Source organism: Arachis ipaensis, chromosome B03 (assembly GCF_000816755.2).
Source record: "Arachis ipaensis cultivar K30076 chromosome B03, Araip1.1, whole genome shotgun sequence".
NCBI classification, from domain to species: Eukaryota; Viridiplantae; Streptophyta; class Magnoliopsida; order Fabales; family Fabaceae; genus Arachis; species Arachis ipaensis.
Genome location: NC_029787.2, coordinates 19,776,801 through 19,800,027, shown reverse-complemented (window position 1 = coordinate 19,800,027; position 23,227 = coordinate 19,776,801). Strand labels below are relative to the sequence as shown.

The following is a 23,227-nucleotide window of genomic DNA, read 5'->3' as shown; positions in this document are numbered from 1 at the left end:
ATTTTGCGTATTACTTTTCGGCTCTATTTTTTTAATAACTCATATAAATATGAATAATTAATTAGGATTGATTAAGTAATCAGTTTACTCATCTGCTTAAATAAGTATTAGAGTTTGAATTTTATTTTGTATATACAGTAATTCATTGACTAAGTATAGACTCTTAAAAAAATAGACACTTAACCAACTTGGGCTTGTCGAGTGGTTAGCTCACTCGTCCGCTTAAATTAGTGTCAGAAGTTTGAATTTCGCCTTGTGCATGCAGCAACCCATTGGCCAGCAACAAACCCTTAAATGGAACTCAGATTCGCGATGAATTAGTCCTTTGTCTATCGAGTTGGGGAATACCATGGACAATAAAAAAAATAAACACTTTAGCCCTTAACTTTTGTAATTTAAGACAATACAATCTCTTTGTTTATGAGTATTTTGTGGTGGTTTAAAACTTCCATAAACTATTAATAAGTTTATTTTTAAAAAAAAAATTTAATGATGACAATGAAGAGAATTTTTGCTAAATACTTTATCTAAGAGGTCGATTTCCTTCGAGAGTAGGGCATATTATATAAGATGGATACGAGTGGGCCAGAAAAGTGAATAGGTATCAGACCAGGTTACTTTTTTGAGAGTCCTAAGCCGATCCCTTAAGTCACCAGCGCTGCTGGGAAAGGTCCAATCCGATCGCTCCGAAGCTGGTAGGGTCTCGCTGCTTAAATAAAATAAGAAATCTTCTTTTCTCGCCACCCGGCCTTGAAAGAGATGCTCATCTGCTCTGGTTAGCTCGGTAGATGCGATGGGAGAAGTTTTTTTTTCATCAATGCTGGCCCAGTCGAGGCTCGTCCATGCCCAATACCAATGGACAAACCTCTGATCTGCCCTAAACGGTATTTTTGTAAAAAAGAATTTTTTTTCTAAAAAATGAATAAAATTAACGTTAGTTAATACAAAAAACTTAAAATAGATTAATGATGTGATTTTTTAAAAGTTATAACTTATAAGAGAATGGAATGTATATTTTACAAATGGAATGTCATTTTAATATTTCTTAGGAGAAGGGAGTGAAATCTTCACTAATAATAATAATAGTAGAATCTATGAAGCATAGACACTTCATTAATTTGTTGTGTCTACATATCAAACACATTTCGGACATGATACTCATTATCTCATGACATATAGTATCATATTCTGTGCTAGTGTATTATAGGATAGGATTAAGCTTTACTAGAACTTCATCCAGAAGTTGTGAAAGCCTTTTAGGTTATTGAAGTGTGCATAATAAATGAAATAAGTGCAAGCTAAGAACTGAAAGGCCAAAACAGCATCCATCTGTTGAAACAAATTAGACCGTGATAGAGTAATCATGAATTTAAGAATTAAAAAATATCTTTCCCATCCAATCCAAGATTCATATAAATCTTGAAAAGGCCATATATCAAAAAGTGCATAACCCATTTGTTATGATAAATTTTAGAAAGTTAGATTTAATGGTGTTTGTATAATTTTTTAGAGTATTTGAGAATGCTCTAGATGATTTTGGAATGTCGTTTTAGAATATTTTAGAAGGTCTCGAAATATCTTAAAAAGTTTTAGAAGACTCTAAAAGGCCATATGTAAAACCCAGAAATTTTAGAAAATCTTATTAAGAGCTAATTTTGATTTATTTATTCATTAAGTACTTTAATCTCATAAATTATTTTATTAAAGATAATTAAAGCAAATTTTGATTAATTGAGTTTAAAATAATTTAAGGTTTTATCTAATTTTATAATTAACGAATCATTTTCTATATTTAAATTATAAATTTTAGTAAATGTAAAATAATAAGAATTTTATATGATTTGGTTTAAATAATTAAGAATTTATAATTTAATACTTTAATCCTTATAAACAAAGAAAATTAATTATATTATTTTATATTTTAAATTAGAATATTTAATTAAAAGCTAATCAACAAATTAATAATTAAATAATATCTTTAAAATAATTTTAAAGGATTAATTTAAAATTTAATTTAATATAATATCTCTTAATTTTATTAAAATTTAACAAAATTTCAATTTACCCAAAAATTTCTAATTTTATATTTGTCCCAAATCAAATTCTAATTCTACCCTAATCCCTAACCCCCTAACCACCACCGCCATACCCCCCTTTTCTTTAAAGAAACACAGCTTCAGAATAAACAAAAAGAAAAAGAGAAGGGAAATGGAAACAGGAAAAGCAGGGAAGAGAGAGTGAAATCCGAGAAAACAGAGAGAGAGGGAAGAGCGCCGGTGGAAGGGGGAAAACGCACCGGAGCTGGTGAGCTGTTCCGCCGCTCTTCGTCGCGGCTGAGGCCGTTGCCGCCGCAGATGCGTCCGTGCCATTGTGTCACCGTCAGAGGAAGAGGAGCGCGAACCAGAGCCATGCAAGGGAGGAGCAGAGCGCGCGCAGGGGAGAAGCCACCACTGCCGTCGCATCTTGCCGCCGCTGCCACTGCTGAGGTCACCATCGTCGTCCTCACTGCAAGCAGAGTCACCGCCATCCATGGTGGAGCCGAGGAGAGAGAGTGCCCAAAGAGAGGAGACTGACGGAGGAGGAGTGCGACGCGAGGAAGGAGTCGATGTTTACGTCACTGCCGCCAAATCTCACCACCGCTGCTGGAGCCTCTGGCCGTCGGGACCGCCTTTCTTACCACCGCTGATATGAATCTATGTCTGCTTGTATTTTTCTTAAGATAAAGTATTTATTTTTCGGTTTTCAAAGAACGCAGTGATACAGTGTCGAGTCACAGGCTCCTATTTAAATATTTAGTATGTAAAGTAGTCATAATACTTCTTGCTATCAGAGTGGCGCAGCCGGAAGCGTGACATTCTGGTAGTGAGAGTGTTACATTGTGGTATCAGAGCGGTCTTTCCTGTAGAGCCTTGGGAATGGACTGATTATGCAACAATTGCATACTTTGAGAGTTTGTCATGTAGTAGGTCTTGTTTGAATAACGAGAATTAGAGATTTATGCACATGACGGTCTATTGATTAATGCCATTAGTCTTGCGTTGCATAATTCCTGGTATTAAGTTTGGCCGGCTTAACACTGTGAATTATGTATATGGAAGCACCAATGTGTTATCATAGATGATATGCGAGTCATAAATAACGTGAGTCGCGTGTTTTGGGAACGTTAGAAATTATTTCTCGAAATTACGCAGTTAAGTGTCTTGAACTCTGCAAATATTACGTATCTTATTCCTGCTTGGAATGCTCTAAGGTTCCTGTCTGCGATACTTTTCTTGAAAAGTGATCAAATTATCTATCAATCCTACTCTCTTGTTCACGTACGCTCTTGTTTGATCCTGACTGCATATGCCTGTTTAAAATCCTTGGTGTATTTACCTTCTTTATTTAGCCACTTCCACTTGAATCATGTATTTTTTTTTATATATACATTTGAATCTGTTTTGATGCAATACACCTTTTTAAATTCATATTTTGAGTCCTTTGTAAACAAATTGTAATTTAGTTTTCCTCTTATTTGACGATAATTACAGCCATCTTTAAACAAAACCGCTTTTGATTTGAAATATACAACCGCTTTTAATTTGATATGTACTTTATATAAACGTTGAAAGATTCTTATACAGTTTAAAACTAATTGTTTCCAATACCTCGCCTGTTTCTTCACTGATTTATGGAAATGTATATATACTTTAAATACAATTTGATTTTCTAGCAATTTTATTACAATTTTTACGAATATCCTTATTTGATTATATACTTAGATATTTTTCAAAGAAAGGTTTTTATCTCTTCCCAGTTAGTTTTTGTGGTTTTGATTTATTCTTATGCAAAGTTGTCCCTGACTTTGAATTGCTTTACTTAAGCAGTGCCTCTCTTTGATATGATTTGAACTCGTTCCGGGGCGATATAACCGTTTATTAAAGTTTTAATAAAATCGCTTTCAATTCAGCCTACACTCCTTTACCTTATACTCTGAAAATTTCTGTATGTGATTTAAACATGTTCAATTGTAATGCATCATCTTTTCTTTTATGAGTAAAACTTTATGTCAGGTTTTCTTCCAACAAAATTGTAGTTTTCATACATGCTTGAAAAAGAAGAGAAAATACAATTTAGCTCTTAGTCAAATTAATCCTTCTATTTACAAAGTTTGTGTAATCTATTTCCACTTGAATTTATATTGAAATAATGCTACATTTATGCTTTTATTAATCTTTTGAAGGATGTTTGTTACCCATTTTCTCTTTCAGAACATGAAATGATTTCCCCTTAAGTTTTTCATTCTTTACGAACAATGCATTCGAAAATATTTTTAAACCATACTCTTGAGTTCTATAAACTTTGTCTTTGGTTTGGATATTCTTCTTCTGTAAACCTCATATTTCTTGATTCATCTTGAATTCGTTTCAAAATACTGTGTTGTTTTTCATCTTATTGATCCTATCGAATCCCTTCGACTCAAGAGTTATCCTTAAAGTTATCAATTGATCCTGTTTCCAACATTCTTCGTTTCTTGTTTATCCTTGTCTACTTGTGATTTCAACAATTCTTTCAAATTCTCGCAAATACAGTCCTTGCCGCTTTTCTTTCTTTTCTAAGGTCTATTATCCTTCGGAGTTTACTCGAGGTTAGTTTTGGTATCTTGTGTGACTGTTGGACTTAGTAAACGACACATTAATTCCTTAGGGTATGTTTGATGGACGCAAAAGGTGAAACTTGTAAATATACAATGTTGCAGGGAGTTGTGGAACCTTATTTCATGTGAAAGAATTTTGTTGATGTTGGGTTTGTGATCATTAAAATTTGCGAAGTGTTGACGAGGTTGAAGACCCTCAGATGAGTTGTTCGATGAAGTACGATTGAGGATGGAGGAAATAAGTTAAGTTGAAGTTTGAATAATTGAATCTGAAGTTGGTGTGAGAACAAATGCAAACGTTAAGTACGTTGTTTTAACCCTATCCCGTTTTATAACCTTTTGTCGCCTTGTTTTACCATCACATGTTTGAAACATATTATTTTGTGCATCAAGCCTATCTTGTAACCTTGTTTCACATAATACTTATACCTTCATATTTTTATATGAAAATCCTGGTATTTGAAATTATATGTATATATATTGAGGACTTTTTGCCTTTTTTTTAAATGAGTTCAAGAGCGAAGTAATACGAAATCTCTTTTATTTTGTATCAATTTTCGAGGACGAAAATTTTTATAAGGTGGGTAGGATGTAAAACCCAGAAATTTTAGAAAATCTTATTAAGAGCTAATTTTGATTTATTTATTCATTAAGTACTTTAATCTCATAAATTATTTTATTAAAGATAATTAAAGCAAATTTTGATTAATTGAGTTTAAAATAATTTAAGGTTTTATCTAATTTTATAATTAACGAATCATTTTCTATATTTAAATTATAAATTTTAGTAAATGTAAAATAATAAGAATTTTACATGATTTGGTTTAAATAATTAAGATTTTGTAATTTAATACTTTAATCCTTATAAACAAAGAAAATTAATTATATTATTTTATATTTTAAATTAGAATATTTAATTAAAAGCTAATCAACAAATTAATAATTAAATAATATCTTTAAAATAATTTTAAAGGATTAATTTAAAATTTAATTTAATATAATATCTCTTAATTTTATTAAAATTTAACAAAATTTCAATTTACCCAAAAATTTCTAATTTTATATTTATCCCAAATCAAATTCTAATTCTACCCTAATCCCTAACCCCCTAACCACCACCGCCATACCCCCCTTTTCTTTAAAGAAACACAGCTTCAGAATAAACAAAAAGAAAAAGAGAAGGGAAATGGAAACAGGAAAAGCAGGGAAGAGAGAGTGAAATCCGAGAAAACAGAGAGAGAGGGAAGAGCGCCGGTGGAAGGGGGAAAACGCACCGGAGCTGGTGAGCTGTTCCGCCGCTCTTCGTCGCGGCTGAGGCCGTTGCCGCCGCAGATGCGTCCGTGCCATTGTGTCACCGTCAGAGGAAGAGGAGCGCGAACCAGAGCCATGCAAGGGAGGAGCAGAGCGCGCGCAGGGGAGAAGCCACCACTGCCGTCGCATCTTGCCGCCGCTGCCACTGCTGAGGTCACCATCGTCGTCCTCACTGCAAGCAGAGTCACCGCCATCCATGGTGGAGCCGAGGAGAGAGAGTGCCCAAAGAGAGGAGACTGACGGAGGAGGAGTGCGACGCGAGGAAGGAGTCGATGTTTACGTCACTGCCGCCAAATCTCACCACCGCTGCTGGAGCCTCTGGCCGTCGGGACCGCCTTTCTTACCACCGCTGATGAAGCTCATCGGAGTTGCTCGAAGGTTACTGTCGCTCTATTTGGTTCTGTTGGAAGCTGCGCTGCTGCGAGTGTGGTTGTCGAAAACTGACGCCGGAACCCCTGTCTTCTTGATTGGTTGGTTAGATGGTATGCAGCAATCGTGTAAGTCTTTGGTTGTTCAAGCTGGAATCTTTTCCAAACAAGTGAGAATAAACAACACTAAGAGGAGTTTGCAAGCTGCCCCTAGTAATTCTTATTCGTCAATTTAAGACATTCACAGTGATGATGGTGGATACGGGTTATGTGTTAAGAAGTGTTGGTTCCCTTGTGAATATGATGCCAGAAAAAGATGATGATGGCCGGGTTGCGAGTGGAGGGTGGAAAAGTGAGGATGGAAGATTTAGCTGTGGGTGTTCAAGCTTCAGATGTGACGATGGAGGATTTTTATGATATTAAAACATTGAAGATTGGTGGTCATTCAGTATGCTTATTTGGAATATTTGACGTTCATGGTAGTTCTCGTGTTGCAGAGTATTTGAAAGAGCATCTCTTTGATAATCTCATGAAGCATCCAAATTTTCTTTACTGGTGCCAAATTGGCTATAAGTGAAACGTATCAAGGGACTGATTCTCAATTGGATTCCAAAAAAAACACTTTCCAGGATGATGGCTCTACTGTTTCAACCGCTGTTTTGGTTGATAATCATCTCTATGTGGCTAATGTTGGAGATTCTGGGACTATAATATTGAAGGCTGGTAAAGCAATTGCTCTCTTAGGATCATAAGCCAAACAGAAGTGATGAACGGAAAAGGAATTGATGCGTTTAACTACTGAGCTTTGGCTAAACTGAGGTAGGGGTTTTTCTTAAAATCTATTTTACATTACAGAGTTGTTATAAATAGATATTAATGTGAGAAACATGTCTGTGATTATGATTGTCTTATATATGTGGTTGTTTCCTGGACTGAATGACTAACTGCTTGATTGTTTGAGTAGTTTGTGATGGCTGAAAAGAAATTAGTTTGAAAGGTTATTTAGTTGATTATTATGAAAAATGGCTTTCTTGTTTTGAAGCTGTTTTGAGAATGTAAACGCATCGGCTTTGGAAATGATTTGAAATATGAAAATGAATTAATTTTAGAAATGGTTTAATTTTGAGTTAGTCTTACTTTATAAATGATTTAGTATTTGAGCTGTTTTGATTTTAAAAAGAGATTTATTATTGGCATTGATTCGCTTTGAAAATAAATTGATATTGGAGTTGGTTGAATTTTGGAAGATGATTAAGATTTAGAAATAGTTGAGAAAATGTTTGAGAAATGTTTGGATGGAACCCGAAAAGGGTGGCAGAATCCGAGTTTTAGAGGAGATGCTGCCGGAATTTTATAAAATTGGAAGTTTCTTTTGAAGTAATTGTTTAAAAAGATTTAGTTCTTAAACGTTATATGTTTAAGATTGATTTATTTAGAAAAGAAAGAATTATGTTTTGGATTGAGATTGTTGATTAACGGAAAGAAGGATGATGAGGATGGATTTGAAATATGATTTTTGAATGAATTTGGAAACAAGACATGGATTGACGAATGATGATGATATTGATGAATGTGAATGAATTATTTATGTGGCTTATGAATTTGAAATATCTGAGATACGAGGTTCCTTGGATTAAGTGTCGTGGCTTGCCACCACGTGTACCAGGTTGAAAACTCGATACTCTGTTGACCCTACGACGTAAGTGTGACCGGGCACTATATAAATTCCCGGGAATGTTACCCCCATTGAGCAATATTGATTATTTAAGAAAAAGCTATGCATAGACTCTTGGGGATGTACGTCGGGGGACGGTCTAAGGACAATTCAGACTTGTCGGGTTGGCTGGATAACCGACAGATGAGCCTCATCAGCCATAGGACAGGCATGCATCATATGCATTTGTATGCTTTGCTTGGGTTTGAACTTGTTTTGGTTTGCCTAATTACTAAACTGTTCTTAACTGCTACTTGAACTATTTGCTGTAATTGCTACCTACTTGTGCTTTCCTTGTCTGTCTTGCCTGTGTTTGTCCTGGCGTGCTACATTTGAGAATGAACTTTGGTGCTGAATTAATGATTGTGTTGTTTGATTGCGTGGTTGGTTTCTGATTGAGATTTTCTTATAAGAAAGGAACGGTTTCAGATTTCAATTAGATTAAACATTATTTCTTTGAAAAAGTTTTGAACGATTACCTACTGGTTTTTAAAAGATTCATAAGGCGATGATAATCATTGAGCTTGAAAATGATTTTCTTGTTAAATATCTTCTTATGACAACTTTGAAACTCCGTGGTGAGACCATGTGGTTAGGTTCTCACCCCCCTACAGCTTTACCTTTTCAGGAACCGGATGAAGAAGCATTAAGAAGAGTTAAATTGTGTTTGGTTTCATATATTGTTGTATGAATTAGATTATTTTCTTCCCTCGTCTTTGTTATCACAAATTTGTAAGAGGGATAGGAGTTGTATGTTTTATGTGTATACTATATTATAAGATATTATGTAAGGAGTCTTGTATATGAATCTATGTCTGCTTGTATTTTTCTTAAGATAAAGTATTTATTTTTCGGTTTTCAAAGAACGCAGTGATACAGTGTCGAGTCACAGGCTCCTATTTAAATATTTAGTATGTAAAGTAGCCATAATACTTCTTGCTATCAGAGTGGCGCAGCCGGAAGCGTGACATTCTGGTAGTGAGAGTGTTACACCATAGAGTATTCTAGAAGAGTTTTGATATATATAGAAATATGAAGAATAGTATGGAATAATTTAGAAGTATTTAGAAAATTGTGGTAGGATAGATATTTGTAATGAAGGTTCTAGATGATTAATCTGGACCGTTAATTAGATTCAATCCTAACCATCTATTAAGGAGGTGGATGGCTATAAATAGGAAGTGAGAGTTAGAGTTTCAGTATGTGAGTCATTTGTAACAAACACTTGAATAATAAAGTGTTCTTTCCACCAATCTTCCTTTCTCTAGTGTACTCTTATGTTCTTAGCTTTCTTACTAAATATTGAGGGTTAGACTGACTTGGTCTTAGCTCAAGAGATTGAGTAAGTCTGAGTATCGGCACGGTACCGTTGGAGTGTGTCCAAGGCTGTGACAATTTGGTATCAGAGTAAGGTTCGAGAAGGAGCACAAGTGGTTTGTGGGTATGGCTTCTAGTATAACCATGGAGCATGTTGAGTCTCAAAGGGGAAAGAATGCTATTCCTTCTCAATTGGAATGCAAGAAGTCCCGTTCTTCAAGTGAGCCTAGAGGTAAGGACTCTAACTTTTTAGAAGAGAGAGTTTCTATGTTGGAGAATGTTCTATCCTCTATGGATGAGCGCTTCCAAAGGATAGAACATGACAAGGAGACCCTCGAGACTCACGTGTTAGGAAAACTAGATGCTTTCAAAGAAAGCATGCTCCAAATCGAAGAGAAACTTGAGAATTCCTTGAAGTTATTTGAGGAAGTTCGAGTTTGACTCGAGGAGGCAAAATCTCGATCAACCATTATAAGGGAGACGACAAAGATTGATCTCCCAAAGCTAAATGAGTTCAAGAGCGTGAGGGACATTCGAGAGGTGGAGAACTTCTTATGGCAAATGGAGAGGTACTTTGAAGGCTAATGGGTGGTCGAAGAAGCAATAAAATTACGCACTGCAACTCTCTACCTTTCTGATAATGCTACTTTGTGGTGGAGGACAAAATGCGTAGATATGGAGAATGGTACTTGCAACATAGCCACATGGGAAGATTTCAAAAGGGAGTTGAAAAGACAATTTTTTCCTGAGAATGTGGTTTATGAAGCAAGGAAGAAGTTGAGGGAGTTAAAGTACAAGAGTACGATTAGCAACTATGTAAAGTAGTTCACTACTCTCACGCTTCAAATCCCCAACTTAGCATCAGAAGATGCATTGTTCTTCTTCATTGATGGACTCCAACCTTGGACAAAGCAAGAACTACAAAGAAGGAATGTTAAGGATGTCGATGAGGTCATCGTGGTGGCCGAATCACTCACTGAGTATCATAGGAGAGACTCTAAATCTAAGTCTTCCTCCAAACTTAGTTCTATTAAAGGTGAGGGAGACAAGGGGAAGAGTTTCTCAACCAAGAAAGAAGGAAAATACTCTTCAAAGAAAGAGTACGAGGAAAAGAAGAATATTTTTGTGCCCAAAAGAGGATGTTTTGTGTGCAAGAGGCCACACCAAATGAAGGACTGTTCCAAACCAGGGACTCTGGCATCTATCACCGAGGAATGAGAGGCCCAAACTCAAGTAAATGAGTGTGTTGCATCTATCTAACTCATGAATGTTGTGAAGGGTAAAGAAGCAAGCACTGCAGAAAAGAAAGACTTGATGTATGTCAAAGCCTGTATTATTGAAAAATTTGTCATGGCTATGATCGACACTAGCGTTACACACAACTTCATCATGCTTGATGAAGTAAAGAGGCTTGGGTTAAAGATCACCGAAAAGAATGGCTGGTTTAAACCCGTGAATACCAAGGGTAAACCTCTTAAAGGAGTAGCAAAACGGGTTTAGATGAATCTTGGTTCTTGGAAGGGCCTTGTGGATTTTTCAGTAGCACCCATGGACGATTCCAAAATAGTCATCGGGCTCGATTTGCAAAAGAAGGCAAATATAATACCTATGTTATACTACGACATAGTATGCGTCATGGAAAAAGGGTCTCCATGCATGGTCCCTACGGTCTCTAAAGCTGGAGGACTACCCATGCTTTCTGCTATGCAACTCAAGAAAGTAGAGATTACATATTTGGCTCTATTACAAGAGGAGTTAACATCTGAAAGAGAAGACGTTCCTCCCGAAATCAAGGAAGTCCTTTAAGAAAATAAGGATGTGATGCCTCCCGAGTTGCCAAAACAACTACCACCTAGGAGAAAGGTGGACCACAAGATTGAATTGGAGTCAGGAGTAAAGCCGCCTGCCTCAACACCTTATAGGATGGTACTGCCAGAACTTGAGGAGTTGAAGAAGCAACTCAAGGATTTTCTAGATGCTGGGTTCATTCGTCCATCAAAGGCACCTTATGGCGCACCAGTCTTGTTCCAAAAGAAGCATGATGGTTCGTTGAGACTATGCATCGATTATCGAGCACTTAACAAGGTAACCATCAAGAACAAATACCCTATTCCTTTGATAGCCGATTTGTTTGATCAACTTGGTAGAGCCAAGTGGTTCTCAAAGCTGGATTTAAGGTCAGGATATCACCAAGTGAGGATTGTCGATGGTGATGAGCCTAAGACCACGTGTGTCATGAGATATGGATCGTATGAGTGGTTGGTGATGCCTTTTGGCTTGACCAATGCTCCTGCGAACTTCTGTTCCTTGATGAACGAGATATTTCGTCCTTATCTTGATCGGTTTGTAGTGGTCTACTTGGATGATATTGTTGTCTATAGCAATACCTTGGAGAAACATGTACAATACTTACAAACTGTGTTTAAGATCTTGCGAGAGAATAACATGTATGTGAAGAAAGAAAAGTGTTTCTTTGCAAGGGACGAAGTCCACTTCTTGGGACACATCATTAAAGATGGAACTCTCTGCATGGATCAAGGAAAGGTGAAGGTTATCAAAGAATGGGAGCCGCCAAACAAGGTATCTGAAATTGAGGTCATTCCTTGGACTGGCTAATTACTATCGGAGGTTTATCAAGGGACACTCCGCCAAGGCTGCACCATTAACTGATCTTCTCAAGAAGAATCACTCTTAGGAATGGTCAAAGAAGTGTCAAAAGGCCTTTGATGAGTTCAAGGCTGCTATCACAAAAGGACCAGTACTAGCACTGTCCGACTACTCAAAGGTGTTTAAAGTCCATACCGATGCTTCTGACTACGCCATTGGAGGGATTTTGATGCAAGAAGGACATCCTATTGCCTTTTAGAGTCGCAAGTTGAATGATACAGAGAGGCGATACACCGTCCACGAGAAGGAGATGACCGCAGTGGTGCATTGTCTGAGAACTTGGCATCACTACTTACTTGGTTCACACTTCATTGTCAAGACAGAAAATGTGGCTACAAGCTACTTCCAAACTAAAAAAAAAGTAAGCCCCAAACAAGCTAGGTGGCAAGATTTCTTAGCTGAGTTTAATTTCGAATTTGAATACAAGTGGGTTGGCTTCAAATGAGAGATGAAGTGGAGGGCTATGTTAAAACTTGTCTTGTATGCCAACAAGATAAGATTGAAAAGAAGACGCCAAGTGGGTTGTTGGAACCTCTGCCTCCATCAGAGCGACCGTGGAAAAGTGTCTCTCTAGATTTCATCTTTGTTTTACCGAAGGGCTTGGATCTATTCTCGTGGTAGTGGATCGATTTTCGAAGTATGCTACTTTTATACATGCCCCTACTGACTGCACTGCAGAGGAAGCAGCACGACTATTCTTTAAGAATGTGGTGAAGTATTGGAGATTGCCTAAGAGTATCATTAGTGATCGAGATCCACGCTTCACAAAATGACTATGGACATAGCTGTTCAAACTCCTTGGGTCGGAACTTCATTTTTCAACAAGCTTCCATCCTCAAACCGATGGGCAGACTGAGAGAGTGAATACCTTATTTGAGTGTTACTTGAAGCATTTCGTAAGCGCTAATCAGAGGATTGGACAAAATTCCTAGACATTGCTCAGTTCTCATACAATCTACAAAGGAGTCAGTCTACAGAGAAGAGTCCGTTCGAGATTGTGACTGGACAACAGTCACTTACACCTCACTCTCTTTCTTCCTCTTACTCAGAGAAGAACCCTGGAGCTTATCATATGATTAAGTCATGGAAAGAACAAGCAGATGTCACTCATTCTTATCTCGATAGAGCTGCAAAGAGGATGAAGAAATGAGCAGATAAAAAGAGGAGGCATGCAAGCTATCAAGTAGAAGACAAGGTAATGATTAAACTTCTTCCACAACAATTCAAAGTCTTGCACAAGGTTCATAAGGGCTTAATCCGCAAATACGAATGGTCATTTGAGATCATTGGGAAGGTTGCTTACAAAGTACAACTCATTCCCTCTATGAAGATTCACTCGGTCTTCCATGTGAGTATGCTTAAACTATATCATGAAGACCAAGATGAACCGAGTAAAGGTGACTCAAGTCGAGCTCTGCGTGTGGTGATTAGATCCTTTGATGAAATCAAAGAGATCTTAGCTAATCATGTCATGCGACGAAAAGGAATATCACCAAGTATCCAATACTTGATCAAGTGGAAAGGACTCCCGATAACCAAAGCTAATTAGGAAGCTCGTGAAAATCTATTGCAATTCCAAGAACATCTAGAGCGCTATTATGAACAGAACGCAACGAGGACGTGTGCGCATTAGATGGGGGAGAATGTCATAGTAAATTTTAAAATTTTAGATTTAATAGTGTTTATATAGTTTTCTAGAGTGTTTGAGAATGCTCTAGATGGTTCCGGAACGTTTTAAAATATCCTAGAAGGTCCCGAAATACCTTAAAAAGTTCTAAAAGACTCTAGAAAGCCAGAGTATTCTAGAAGAGTCTTGATGTATATAGAAATATGAAAAATAATATGGAATAATCAAGAAATATTTAAAAAGTTATAGTAGGATATATATTTGTAATAAAAATTTTGGATGATTAATCTGGACCATTGATTAGATTCAATCCTAACCATCTATTAAGAAAGTGGATGACTATAAATAAGAGGCAAGAGTTAGAGTTTGGATGTGAGTCTTTTGTGACAAATACTTAAATAATAAAGTGTTCTTTCTATCAAAACTTCCTTTCTCTTGTGTGCTTTTGTGTTCTTAACTTTCTTGCCAAAATATTGAGAGTTAGATTGACTTGGTCTTAACTCAAGAGGTTGAGTAAATCCAAGTGCCTACACGGTAGCGTTGGAATGTGTCAAGATTGTGACACATTGGTGAAAACAATTACCTAATCAAAATAGGCCTCAGCTCACCAAAGAAAAAAAAAATAAAAACATAATCAAATCTCTGGTGATTTAGAATTATACTCTCACTTTTGCTACAATCTTGACCACAGTTTCGGGCAATAGTCAAACAAAAATGGAACCCTATATCAGACAAAGCCATCATTTAGGAACAGGATCTCTTTAAACCTTCAAATTCTACAAGGTGCACCGATTTTACAGAAGATAACTCCGACTGCTCACGTTGCCAAACATCATCATGCCGGACACAATCAGCATACGGTGCCAGCTGACCTTCCACTGGATCCAGCCAAGAGATCAATCTCATTTGTCGTTAGAGCTGTTATATAGACATCTTCCGAGAATCAAAAGAAAATCAAAATCTTGATACAACCTGAAAATCGAAATTCACATATTTTAAGTTCAAAGGCCTGAAGCAGTGTATAAAATAAAACAACGGGGAGAATTGGATTAACTCAGATTCACAATCTTGCCTTGTTTATTAGTGGCTTTGCATGTTCTTCCCATTCTGTAGCCCACCTTGTCGAAGAACTGGTTTCTAGTGCACCATTTTTGAGAATCTTCAGAGCATCACATTCATCAGGAAATCCCTTGAAAAGCATCTGAAAATATACAGCAAGAGAACAAATTAGCATGTTACAAGTTTACGGATCACTAAGATACAAAATGGCCACAGGGATCACTAAGATACAAAATCTCAAAGCAAATGAAGTTACGGATTATCATTTGAGTCTCTAATATATCTTTCTTACAAGGTCTCTATGTTGGTAGGTTTAGGTAATAATGACCCACTAGAAGTGCCTTGTGGCCAAGTCAAGCTGAAAATAAATTAAACTTTACAGAAACAAATTCCGAAACAGGGGTGTATTCAGATGACCGTATAACCTAGATGCAATTTCTCTTTTTTCTTATTATTTTTTCTTTATTACAATGTATATTTAACAAACTAATCTACTCAATAGTTGTGTATCATGTTAAAGGGAGATTGTGTATAATCTAACAAATATTGCATATGAAAGCATTAACAAACTCACCACAAGTTCATCAGCCAGCTCTGAAGATGAAGAGAAGAGAATACCATTTTTGTCAACTCTAACCAATTCTTTAATACTTCAACAACAAAAAAAGACCAATAAATAAATGAAAAAGGCATATTGTCTGAAAATAAAGAATACAAGTGGTTCCCAAAGGAAGTACATAGCTCACCAAGAGTACGAAACAGCACAAACAGGCAGTCCGCAGCCAAACATATCGACAACCTGGTACATTAAATGATGAAAAATGGAGAAAATAATAGAAAACAAATAAAATTTCAGTCAACAGTTGTTTGAAACCTACATTAAAAAACAAACCATAATATTCAAAATTAAAAAGTGACACTCAATTCAAGTTCTTTTTAACATATAACAAGATAATTTTCGAAAGTTTTCTAATATAAACATAATGCCTTACAATTAATGCCTAAGAAGCTAATGAGTGCTCTGTGGCCAAACATTTGAAAAGACAGATTATAAAGAGGGGAGTTATCTAAATAATAAAAAAATGGCAACACTCCATCTGTGTTACTATCATATATTGCCAAATGACTATGATTACCTTCATGGGAAGGTCTAATCCTGATGATGAAGTATGCAGACAAACTCCAAGGTCAGCCGACCCTAAATTACATGAAGATGTTAAGATCAAATAATGAACCACAATGTACAGCAACTTTTAAAGCCATGCAATACACAAAATACCTAGCAATAATGGGTAATCTTCAGCAGACAGCCACATGGTACGAAATGCCACACGTTTAAGTTTTAATCTCTTTATTTTTGCTTCGTACTTTTCTTTTTCAGGACCTTTACCTTTAGCAATAAAGATCCCATGTTAAGAAGTTTCATTTGATATCCAATACTTGAATAGGAAAGAACACAAATTTTATACCAGTAATGATAAATAACAATCTGGGATATAAACATTGTTTTCCATCAGATATTTCTTTCCAGACGACATCCTCATCTAGCGAATCGTCTTCACCTAATATAGCAGCAACACGTCTGTCATACATCACAGCAGCTTCCAAAAGAATTCCAAAATCTTCATCAGGAGTCCTGAAAGTGTCACGGTTAACAGAAACAAATCACTCAGACCTGGTAAAGTAACCCACTGAAATAAATGGAGCAGCCTTTCTATAATAAAGAGGTAAATAAGGAAAATTAGAATAGGCAGACCAGCCATTTTAAACTAATGCATTCAATTAATGATAGAATATACTTACCAGCTCGTGCTGCTTACAACAAGTGCTGGACGGTTACGCTTCAAATATATGTCTGGACCAACCTCATTTGTAAATAAGGTCTCATTTTGGCCATGGCTTCCAATCAAAGAAGTTCCTTTAAGAAGAAGGTAGATTAACAAACAATTCACAAAGATTGACAGTATTATATCTCTAGATTGTAAGACCTTTCTTACCATTGCTAACACAATCTCTAAAACCAAGAGGCTGACAGAGTTCCTTATTTAATCTACAAAACAACTATTAATTATCCGCATTATACATGGGGATCTTTCAGTTCTTATTGAATAATTACGGGTTTAATTATTATAGAGGATCCTATTGTTTCACTTAATTCTTTTTATTAGCTTGATATAATTTGAAAGTGTGAAATCCAGTCCTATGCTGTATAAAAAAAAATTCAATCTGGTCCATACAATTCAAACATTTTCTCAATCAAGTCCCTATAGTATATACATTCTTCAATTAGGTCCCTCTATTTTAAAATTTTATGATTATGTCCTTATACTATAAATACTAATTTCAAGAAAAATAGCGATTTATCATTTAAGATAAGGGCTTGATCACAATTTTTAAATTGGAGGAACTAAATTGAAAATTGTTTGTACATATAGGGACTTGATTAGAAATGTTTAAATTATAGGAACCTATTGAAAATTTGTGTAGAATATAAGGACTTGATTATAAATTTTTAAACTATAAAAACATAATTGAAAATTGAGTGAAACTACAAGATTCTCCAGAGTGATTTAACCATAATAATAAGCAGAGCTACTCGTAACAAGACAATAAACTTACCTTATGCCTCTCCTCTAATGAAGTGGGATGAAAGAAGTCAGGTGGCTGATCATACAATACTGTAGCACTGTAAAGTTAAGAAATATGCATAAGATTGGTTTATGTTCAAGGACAATTTAATATCAAACAATTTCATTGAACTTTGAGCTGACCCTCTTACTTAATTCCCCAATTTTGAGCCAATTCATGCTGCATTGCTCTTGTTACACACAGAGAAGCATCTGCCATTTTCCCATAATGCTTTTCAAACCTAAATGAAGCCAAGAAAAATAACATTAGCAAAAACCATGTGAGAGCAAAATCATTATAGACCAAAAAGAAAATTACTCATCAGCTGATGTGTAATAAAAAAACACTAAAATGTTACCATTTATATAAAGATACAAAGTGACTATTTCTTCCAAGGGACAGACCAAGTAGTGTGTATCCAAAATTATGCCAATCTACGACAAATGATGAATTCCTCAACCAACTAGCCCATTTTACTGCCACTAGTGTCGGAACCGAAGGAGGATTCTGTACAAAGAAAGGAAGCAGATAAAATGTAAAAATAAACTACAAAGCAGTCTTGCTCCAGCAATGGTTGTTTCACTTGAATGTCATTGAATTCATTATGTAATTAACCTAACCAGAAACCAGATAATAAATTATTACCCTTACGAATATAGTACCTATGATCAACTATGAAAGATACCCAAGCTAGACACCATTATCATATCAATTCTTTTCTAGAAGCATAAGCTGATCTAACAAAAATTTCTTTTGCAGAAATAATTTTATTATGAGTAAGAAGACAAGTAGCTCCCCCAAGAGATTTGCGATGGACTTATAGGTCCCTCAAGAAAATAAAAGTACTAAGTAAGTTCTTGAGAAAATCAGAAAAGAATGAATCGTGTCCAACATTGCAAATTTTCAGGCACCTATAACTCCAGTATTTCAATTCTTCATGGATTTATTTGGCATTTTTCTCAGGGACCTATAAGTCCATCACCGAGTTTTCTCAGGACTTACTTGGTACTTTATTTTCCTTAAAAACTTGTAAGTCCATTGCAAAATTTCTCAGGACCTACTTGTCCTGGCATCTGGTTTGCTTCTCAAAAAGTGGCAACAGAGCCAAAGGAAACAACCATCCAATATTTCAGGTATAAAAATACTATTTCGCAAGTATCATACTATCATTGGATCTATTGAGCAAAGCATAAAAATACTTAATTTCAATAACAATGGACCTAAAGGAGGAAAGTAAACTAACCTGGACAATAAAAATATCAGGAGAAGGTACTTTTATACAAAGGAACCAAAGAAGCGTGAAAAATTGAACTAATGGCTTCAACAAAAGTATAAGTATCCTTGGTAAACTTTGGCGGGCCGTTGGCCACTGCTTCTGAAAATTTGAGAATGTTCCAACGCTACATCAATTTTGAGTAAAATATGACAATAGCTAAAGCTGAAAAGATTTGTCAACTTACATACCATTATGTAAAGATGGATAGATGGATTAACAAGAAGTGCACCATGCGGCTCTGAACCTGTCAGAAAATAGAAATTGTTAGATAAGAAAAATTTACACTTGCGGTACATGAAAAGTGGTAATTAATTCCATTAACTGTAATAATAGAACCTATTCCTCATAAAAATATGAAATTGCAAAATCTACCTCCGTATGCAACAATGTCCACCTCCAACGAAGCCTGCAATGCATTAGAAGGAACTCATAAATCACTATTAAATTGCGTTGTACTACAAAATGCTTATACCTATGACTGTAAAAGCATGGGACATCAAAGTTGGACAAACCAAAGAAATAACACTGAAATCAAGATGGTGTCAGTAAAAGAAAAACAGCAGACACATGAAACTGAAATGGCCGGAAAGGAAATATATTAAAAATATGTTTTAAGCTGAAATACTTTTGTTTAAAATGTATTGATAACATATTATCCTAGGTTCTTTTGGATCTATCCCTATACAGAGTCCTAGATTGATCACACAATAATACGCTTAAGCTTCACACTGCCACAGCATTAAATCTAACATGCTTGAAAAAGAAAACAGAATTCAAATTTCCCTCCTACTTTGCTTCGGATATTTACTATATATTTAGACCCTTCCTATAGCAGACCCTCACTTCATATTAACTCCTACCAGTTGCCTCTAAACCACTTCATTTTCAGAACCACTGCATTTTCCTTCCCTGTTCCTTTTTCCTCTCAAAAATGGCCGAGAAAATCAATTTCCTAGGAGTCAATGCAAAGAAGCTAGATTGGTCTTTCAAGGTGTGGGTTGTGAGGGTTTGAGAGGTGCCTATGAAGGAGAAGTGAACAATAGTGGAATCAACACAATACTACAATAGAGATGGTCCTTCATGATTCCCAGGTATGTTTTGAGAGGTTTCTGAGTCTAAATTAACTCTAGCAATTAAATTATGCAATGTCAAGAACAAGACAAGGTTCTGTATGCAATGTAGCTAACGAAATGTATCATTTATGTATAAATGCAAGGTCATAGACTCAATCCGATAAAAACAGATTGACTAAGAAATTGAATTACTCCTAAGTTACCTATCCCTTTCTACATCAATATACCTTAATAGCTTATCAAATGTGACCCAGTCAATATCTAATCACACAAGGCAACTGCTGTGTACACAAACTCTACTTATTGCTTAGTATAAATTAATTGCTTTAAAGGACATAGGATTCATTTACACACCATAATTTATCTAATCACAGAAACAACATCATCGACTCCAAGGTCTGAGCATCAGCTAAGTCTTGGAAATAGTACAAGAACAGCTAACAACTAAGCAGACCTTAAAAAACATGGAACCCTGTTAAGAAATGCTAACCTGAGCAACTCCAGATTAATACCCAAAATCATGCTCATAAAATTAGATTACCAACTGCATAATATGAAGAATCTAGCCACCAAATAACTGGCAGTCATATTGAACACAAATGTTGGTACAATCTCAAATATATAACACAACAATTAAACAGCATGGTTGATTCTCAGACCAATTTAAAACACTTTTGCAATCTAAACTTTGAAAAAATAACTTAAAGAGCAGTTCTTTTGCGGTGATGATTCAGGTTCTGGTGAATTGTTCAGCACAAAAATTGGTAACAATATTATGGAAATTAAATAAAATTGGAGTGAAGTATGACACCAAATCATAAAATTGGATGGATAAACTAGAAAAATAGACAGAGAAGGGAAGAGAAAAACTTGATTAGCAAGTGAAAGAGCATGGTATTGCATTCTTGGGCTGCGTCCAATGTCACCTAAAACCACCACACATGCCCTCCCTCTTCTTCCGCCTTCTTTCTCTTTGCTTCTCCCTTCAATTTTCATATCCCAAAGTTAAAATCAAAATTCAATTAAAAAAAAAAATAAGAAACAAAGGGCCAATTCAGAACAAATTCACATAAAAATCTATTTTCCCCAAGGAAAATTGAAGATGAGATGAAGAAAATTTCACCTGCCATTGCTCCCTTCACTATGCGGAAAAAGAAAAAATAAATCAAAATTTCACAATTGGTATTTTGATTAGGAGTCCACTGGAAGAATCGAAGATGAAGAAGCACCTCACGAGCAACTGAGCAAGGTTGTCAGAAACTAGTGCCTATACAGGCACAGAAGGTTAGTACAGGAACAGAAAAAATGTAAAAACGCATCACGAAACACAAGTGCCTACAAAAAATCTTATTACTGCAAGTAACGGAGAAACGTAGGCTCAAATAGATATACATGCTGTACTATATAATTGCAAACAGGAAAAAGATAATCACCAATCTAATATAATAACACAGAGAAAATAAGTACAAATACCATAATTATATTACGTCATAGTAGCTCAAAATGCATAACAATTTATAGCTTATTAACGATTTATACCTAAACAAATAATCCATCATATAATAATTTGAAGTTGGAACTAATTATAATAAAAAGTTTGAGTCAAAAGTAGTAACAAATTTATGGATTATTAACAATCTTGCCATCACCTTCATTTCCAGCAACACCTCCTCCAAGTGAAGACATTTTACTCCGCAAAATACTTGTTAACAATCCATTAATCGCATAAACATCAATAAAAATTAGAACAATACAACAACAAATCCACAATTAAAAGCTATTAAAAATCAGTAAATCACAAAAGATAGCCCTATGGTTTATTTTTGCTAATATTATATATAGTGTAAGGGACTAAGAGTACATGATTACAGGGGTAGAAAACAAACCTGAGGCTGAAAGCACAGCAGAGGCGTGGCCGTGGAGAGCTTCGGACAGAGGTGAAGGGAGAACAGCGACCAGACCAGTGGCGGACAGCAGTGCCCAGCGACAGGCAACCAGTGAGAGACTGTGACCAGGGAGAGACCGCCACCGGAAGACAGTGAGAAAGGCAGAGGCACAGAGAGCAGAGTGTGCGAGTACGACTGCGTTGTTGTACTTCACTGCTGCTACTGCTAGGGTTCAAATGAAATTGGGCGTGTGTGAGATTAATCAGCAGGACCATCAGAATTTTTTATGGTCTCCTAACCTTAGGGAAAGGTAGCTTTGTTTTGAGGTTTTGAGGTATTGGGATAGAGATGGAAAGATTAAGTTTTAGTATTATGTTTGTTAGTTCAGAGATTGGTATTAAAATTTTTGTCTCTATTTTTAAAATTTTAGTATTTCAATACCTCTAAAAAGTAAGGACACAAGGGACTAAAAATTTTAGAGATAGAAACTAAAACTTTAATAATATTTTATATTTAAAATATTCTCATTTTAATTAATTAATTCCAATTTTATTCTTTGTATAAATTAAATTAAAATTTTATTTTTATTTCAATTTCTGCCTCCTATTTTGCACCAAACAGAATACTAAAATTTATTTCAATATTTTCTATCTCTCAGTCTGAATCTTTTCGTCTCTGTCTCTCCACCAAACACTACCTAAAAGACATTGAGATCACAATAAAAATATATTCTATCTTTGATTTTTATTTCTATGAAGCATATGTTCATATTTTTTTCTGTATTAATTAATATTAATCAAATTAATTATCGAATCACTTTAATTATTAATTTATTAATTTAATCGGTTCAATTAAAATAATTATTTTATAATAAATAATAAATAAAACATAAATAAAACACATTAATACATAATTATAATCTAATATAAATTTTAAAATATTATCTAAATTTAAGTGATCACTCAAATCAATACTAAAAATCCAATCATGAGAACAAACAAACAAACATAAAAATTACCTCCAAAACCAAAATGAAGTTAAACAAATCACAAACAGAAGATCAACCTTGTAGATGTAGAGCCCATATTGAAACATGTAGTAAAACTCTAGGATTCCTGGAAAAGTAAATAAGACAGGAAGCAATACAACATTTAATATACATTCTTTTATTAAAAGAACTCAATTTATGTTAGCACGAGAATTAAAAGCTTTAACAAAAATTAACAAGATTTAACTAAAATTAACAAAGTTTTCAATACAATTTTAACAATGTTTGCACAAAACTTAACTTGCTTTAATAAAGATTAACAAAGTGTTCAATCCAATTTTAATAAGATCAGCACAATATTTTTACTTTTCAGCACAAAATTTAACAATAGAAAAAGAAGCAAGAAGGAGTCAATAACAGTTATCAATTTATCATCAAGCAATAACAGAGTTATCATTTATCATCAAGCAATGAGCAAAGCTAACCAACCAAGAACAAGCAATGACCACTGAGCATTCAATAAAAATGAAAAACATTTAATAATCATCTAATGATTTGATTTTAGAATAGAGCATTAAAAAAATCGAACAAGTGAGCAATGACCTTCGATCTAAGATGGCGAGCAGACGAAGATGACGGCTAGCACCACAGCGAGCACTAAAATCAAAATAACATAA

The 23,227-nt window shown here is 35.2% G+C and overlaps 1 protein-coding gene and 1 pseudogene across 7 annotated transcripts; one reads left to right on the top strand and one right to left on the bottom strand.

The window, feature by feature from the left end:
* LOC107629906 (UDP-glycosyltransferase TURAN) lies at positions 1,351-21,856 on the bottom strand. Of its 7 annotated transcripts, XR_002358981.1 has the most exons (20): positions 21,563-21,853; positions 20,800-20,943; positions 20,547-20,659; positions 18,976-19,009; positions 18,792-18,847; positions 18,571-18,702; positions 17,686-17,834; positions 17,479-17,568; positions 17,319-17,385; positions 16,697-16,760; positions 16,503-16,617; positions 16,169-16,335; positions 15,979-16,089; positions 15,836-15,897; positions 15,446-15,498; positions 15,274-15,349; positions 14,713-14,841; positions 14,462-14,612; positions 14,231-14,362; positions 1,351-1,461 (listed from the first exon to the last, which is right to left on the bottom strand). XR_002358981.1 is itself a non-coding variant. In XM_016332849.2 (18 exons), exons 2-18 carry the CDS (start codon positions 20,804-20,806, stop codon positions 14,595-14,597), a joined length of 1,443 nt encoding a protein of 480 aa, XP_016188335.1. In that variant the 5' UTR covers positions 20,807-20,943; positions 21,563-21,853; the 3' UTR covers positions 14,261-14,594. The 7 variants fall into 7 exon arrangements, 5 of the variants coding, with proteins under 5 accessions (XP_016188335.1, XP_020974009.1, XP_016188336.1 ...); XM_016332849.2 differs by lacking the exon at positions 1,351-1,461 and having other exon boundaries at positions 14,261-14,612; XM_016332852.2 differs by lacking the exons at positions 1,351-1,461; positions 14,231-14,362; positions 14,462-14,612 and adding an exon at positions 14,993-15,057 and having other exon boundaries at positions 14,753-14,860; positions 21,563-21,855.
* On the top strand, positions 5,734-7,691 carry LOC110270018 (annotated as a pseudogene).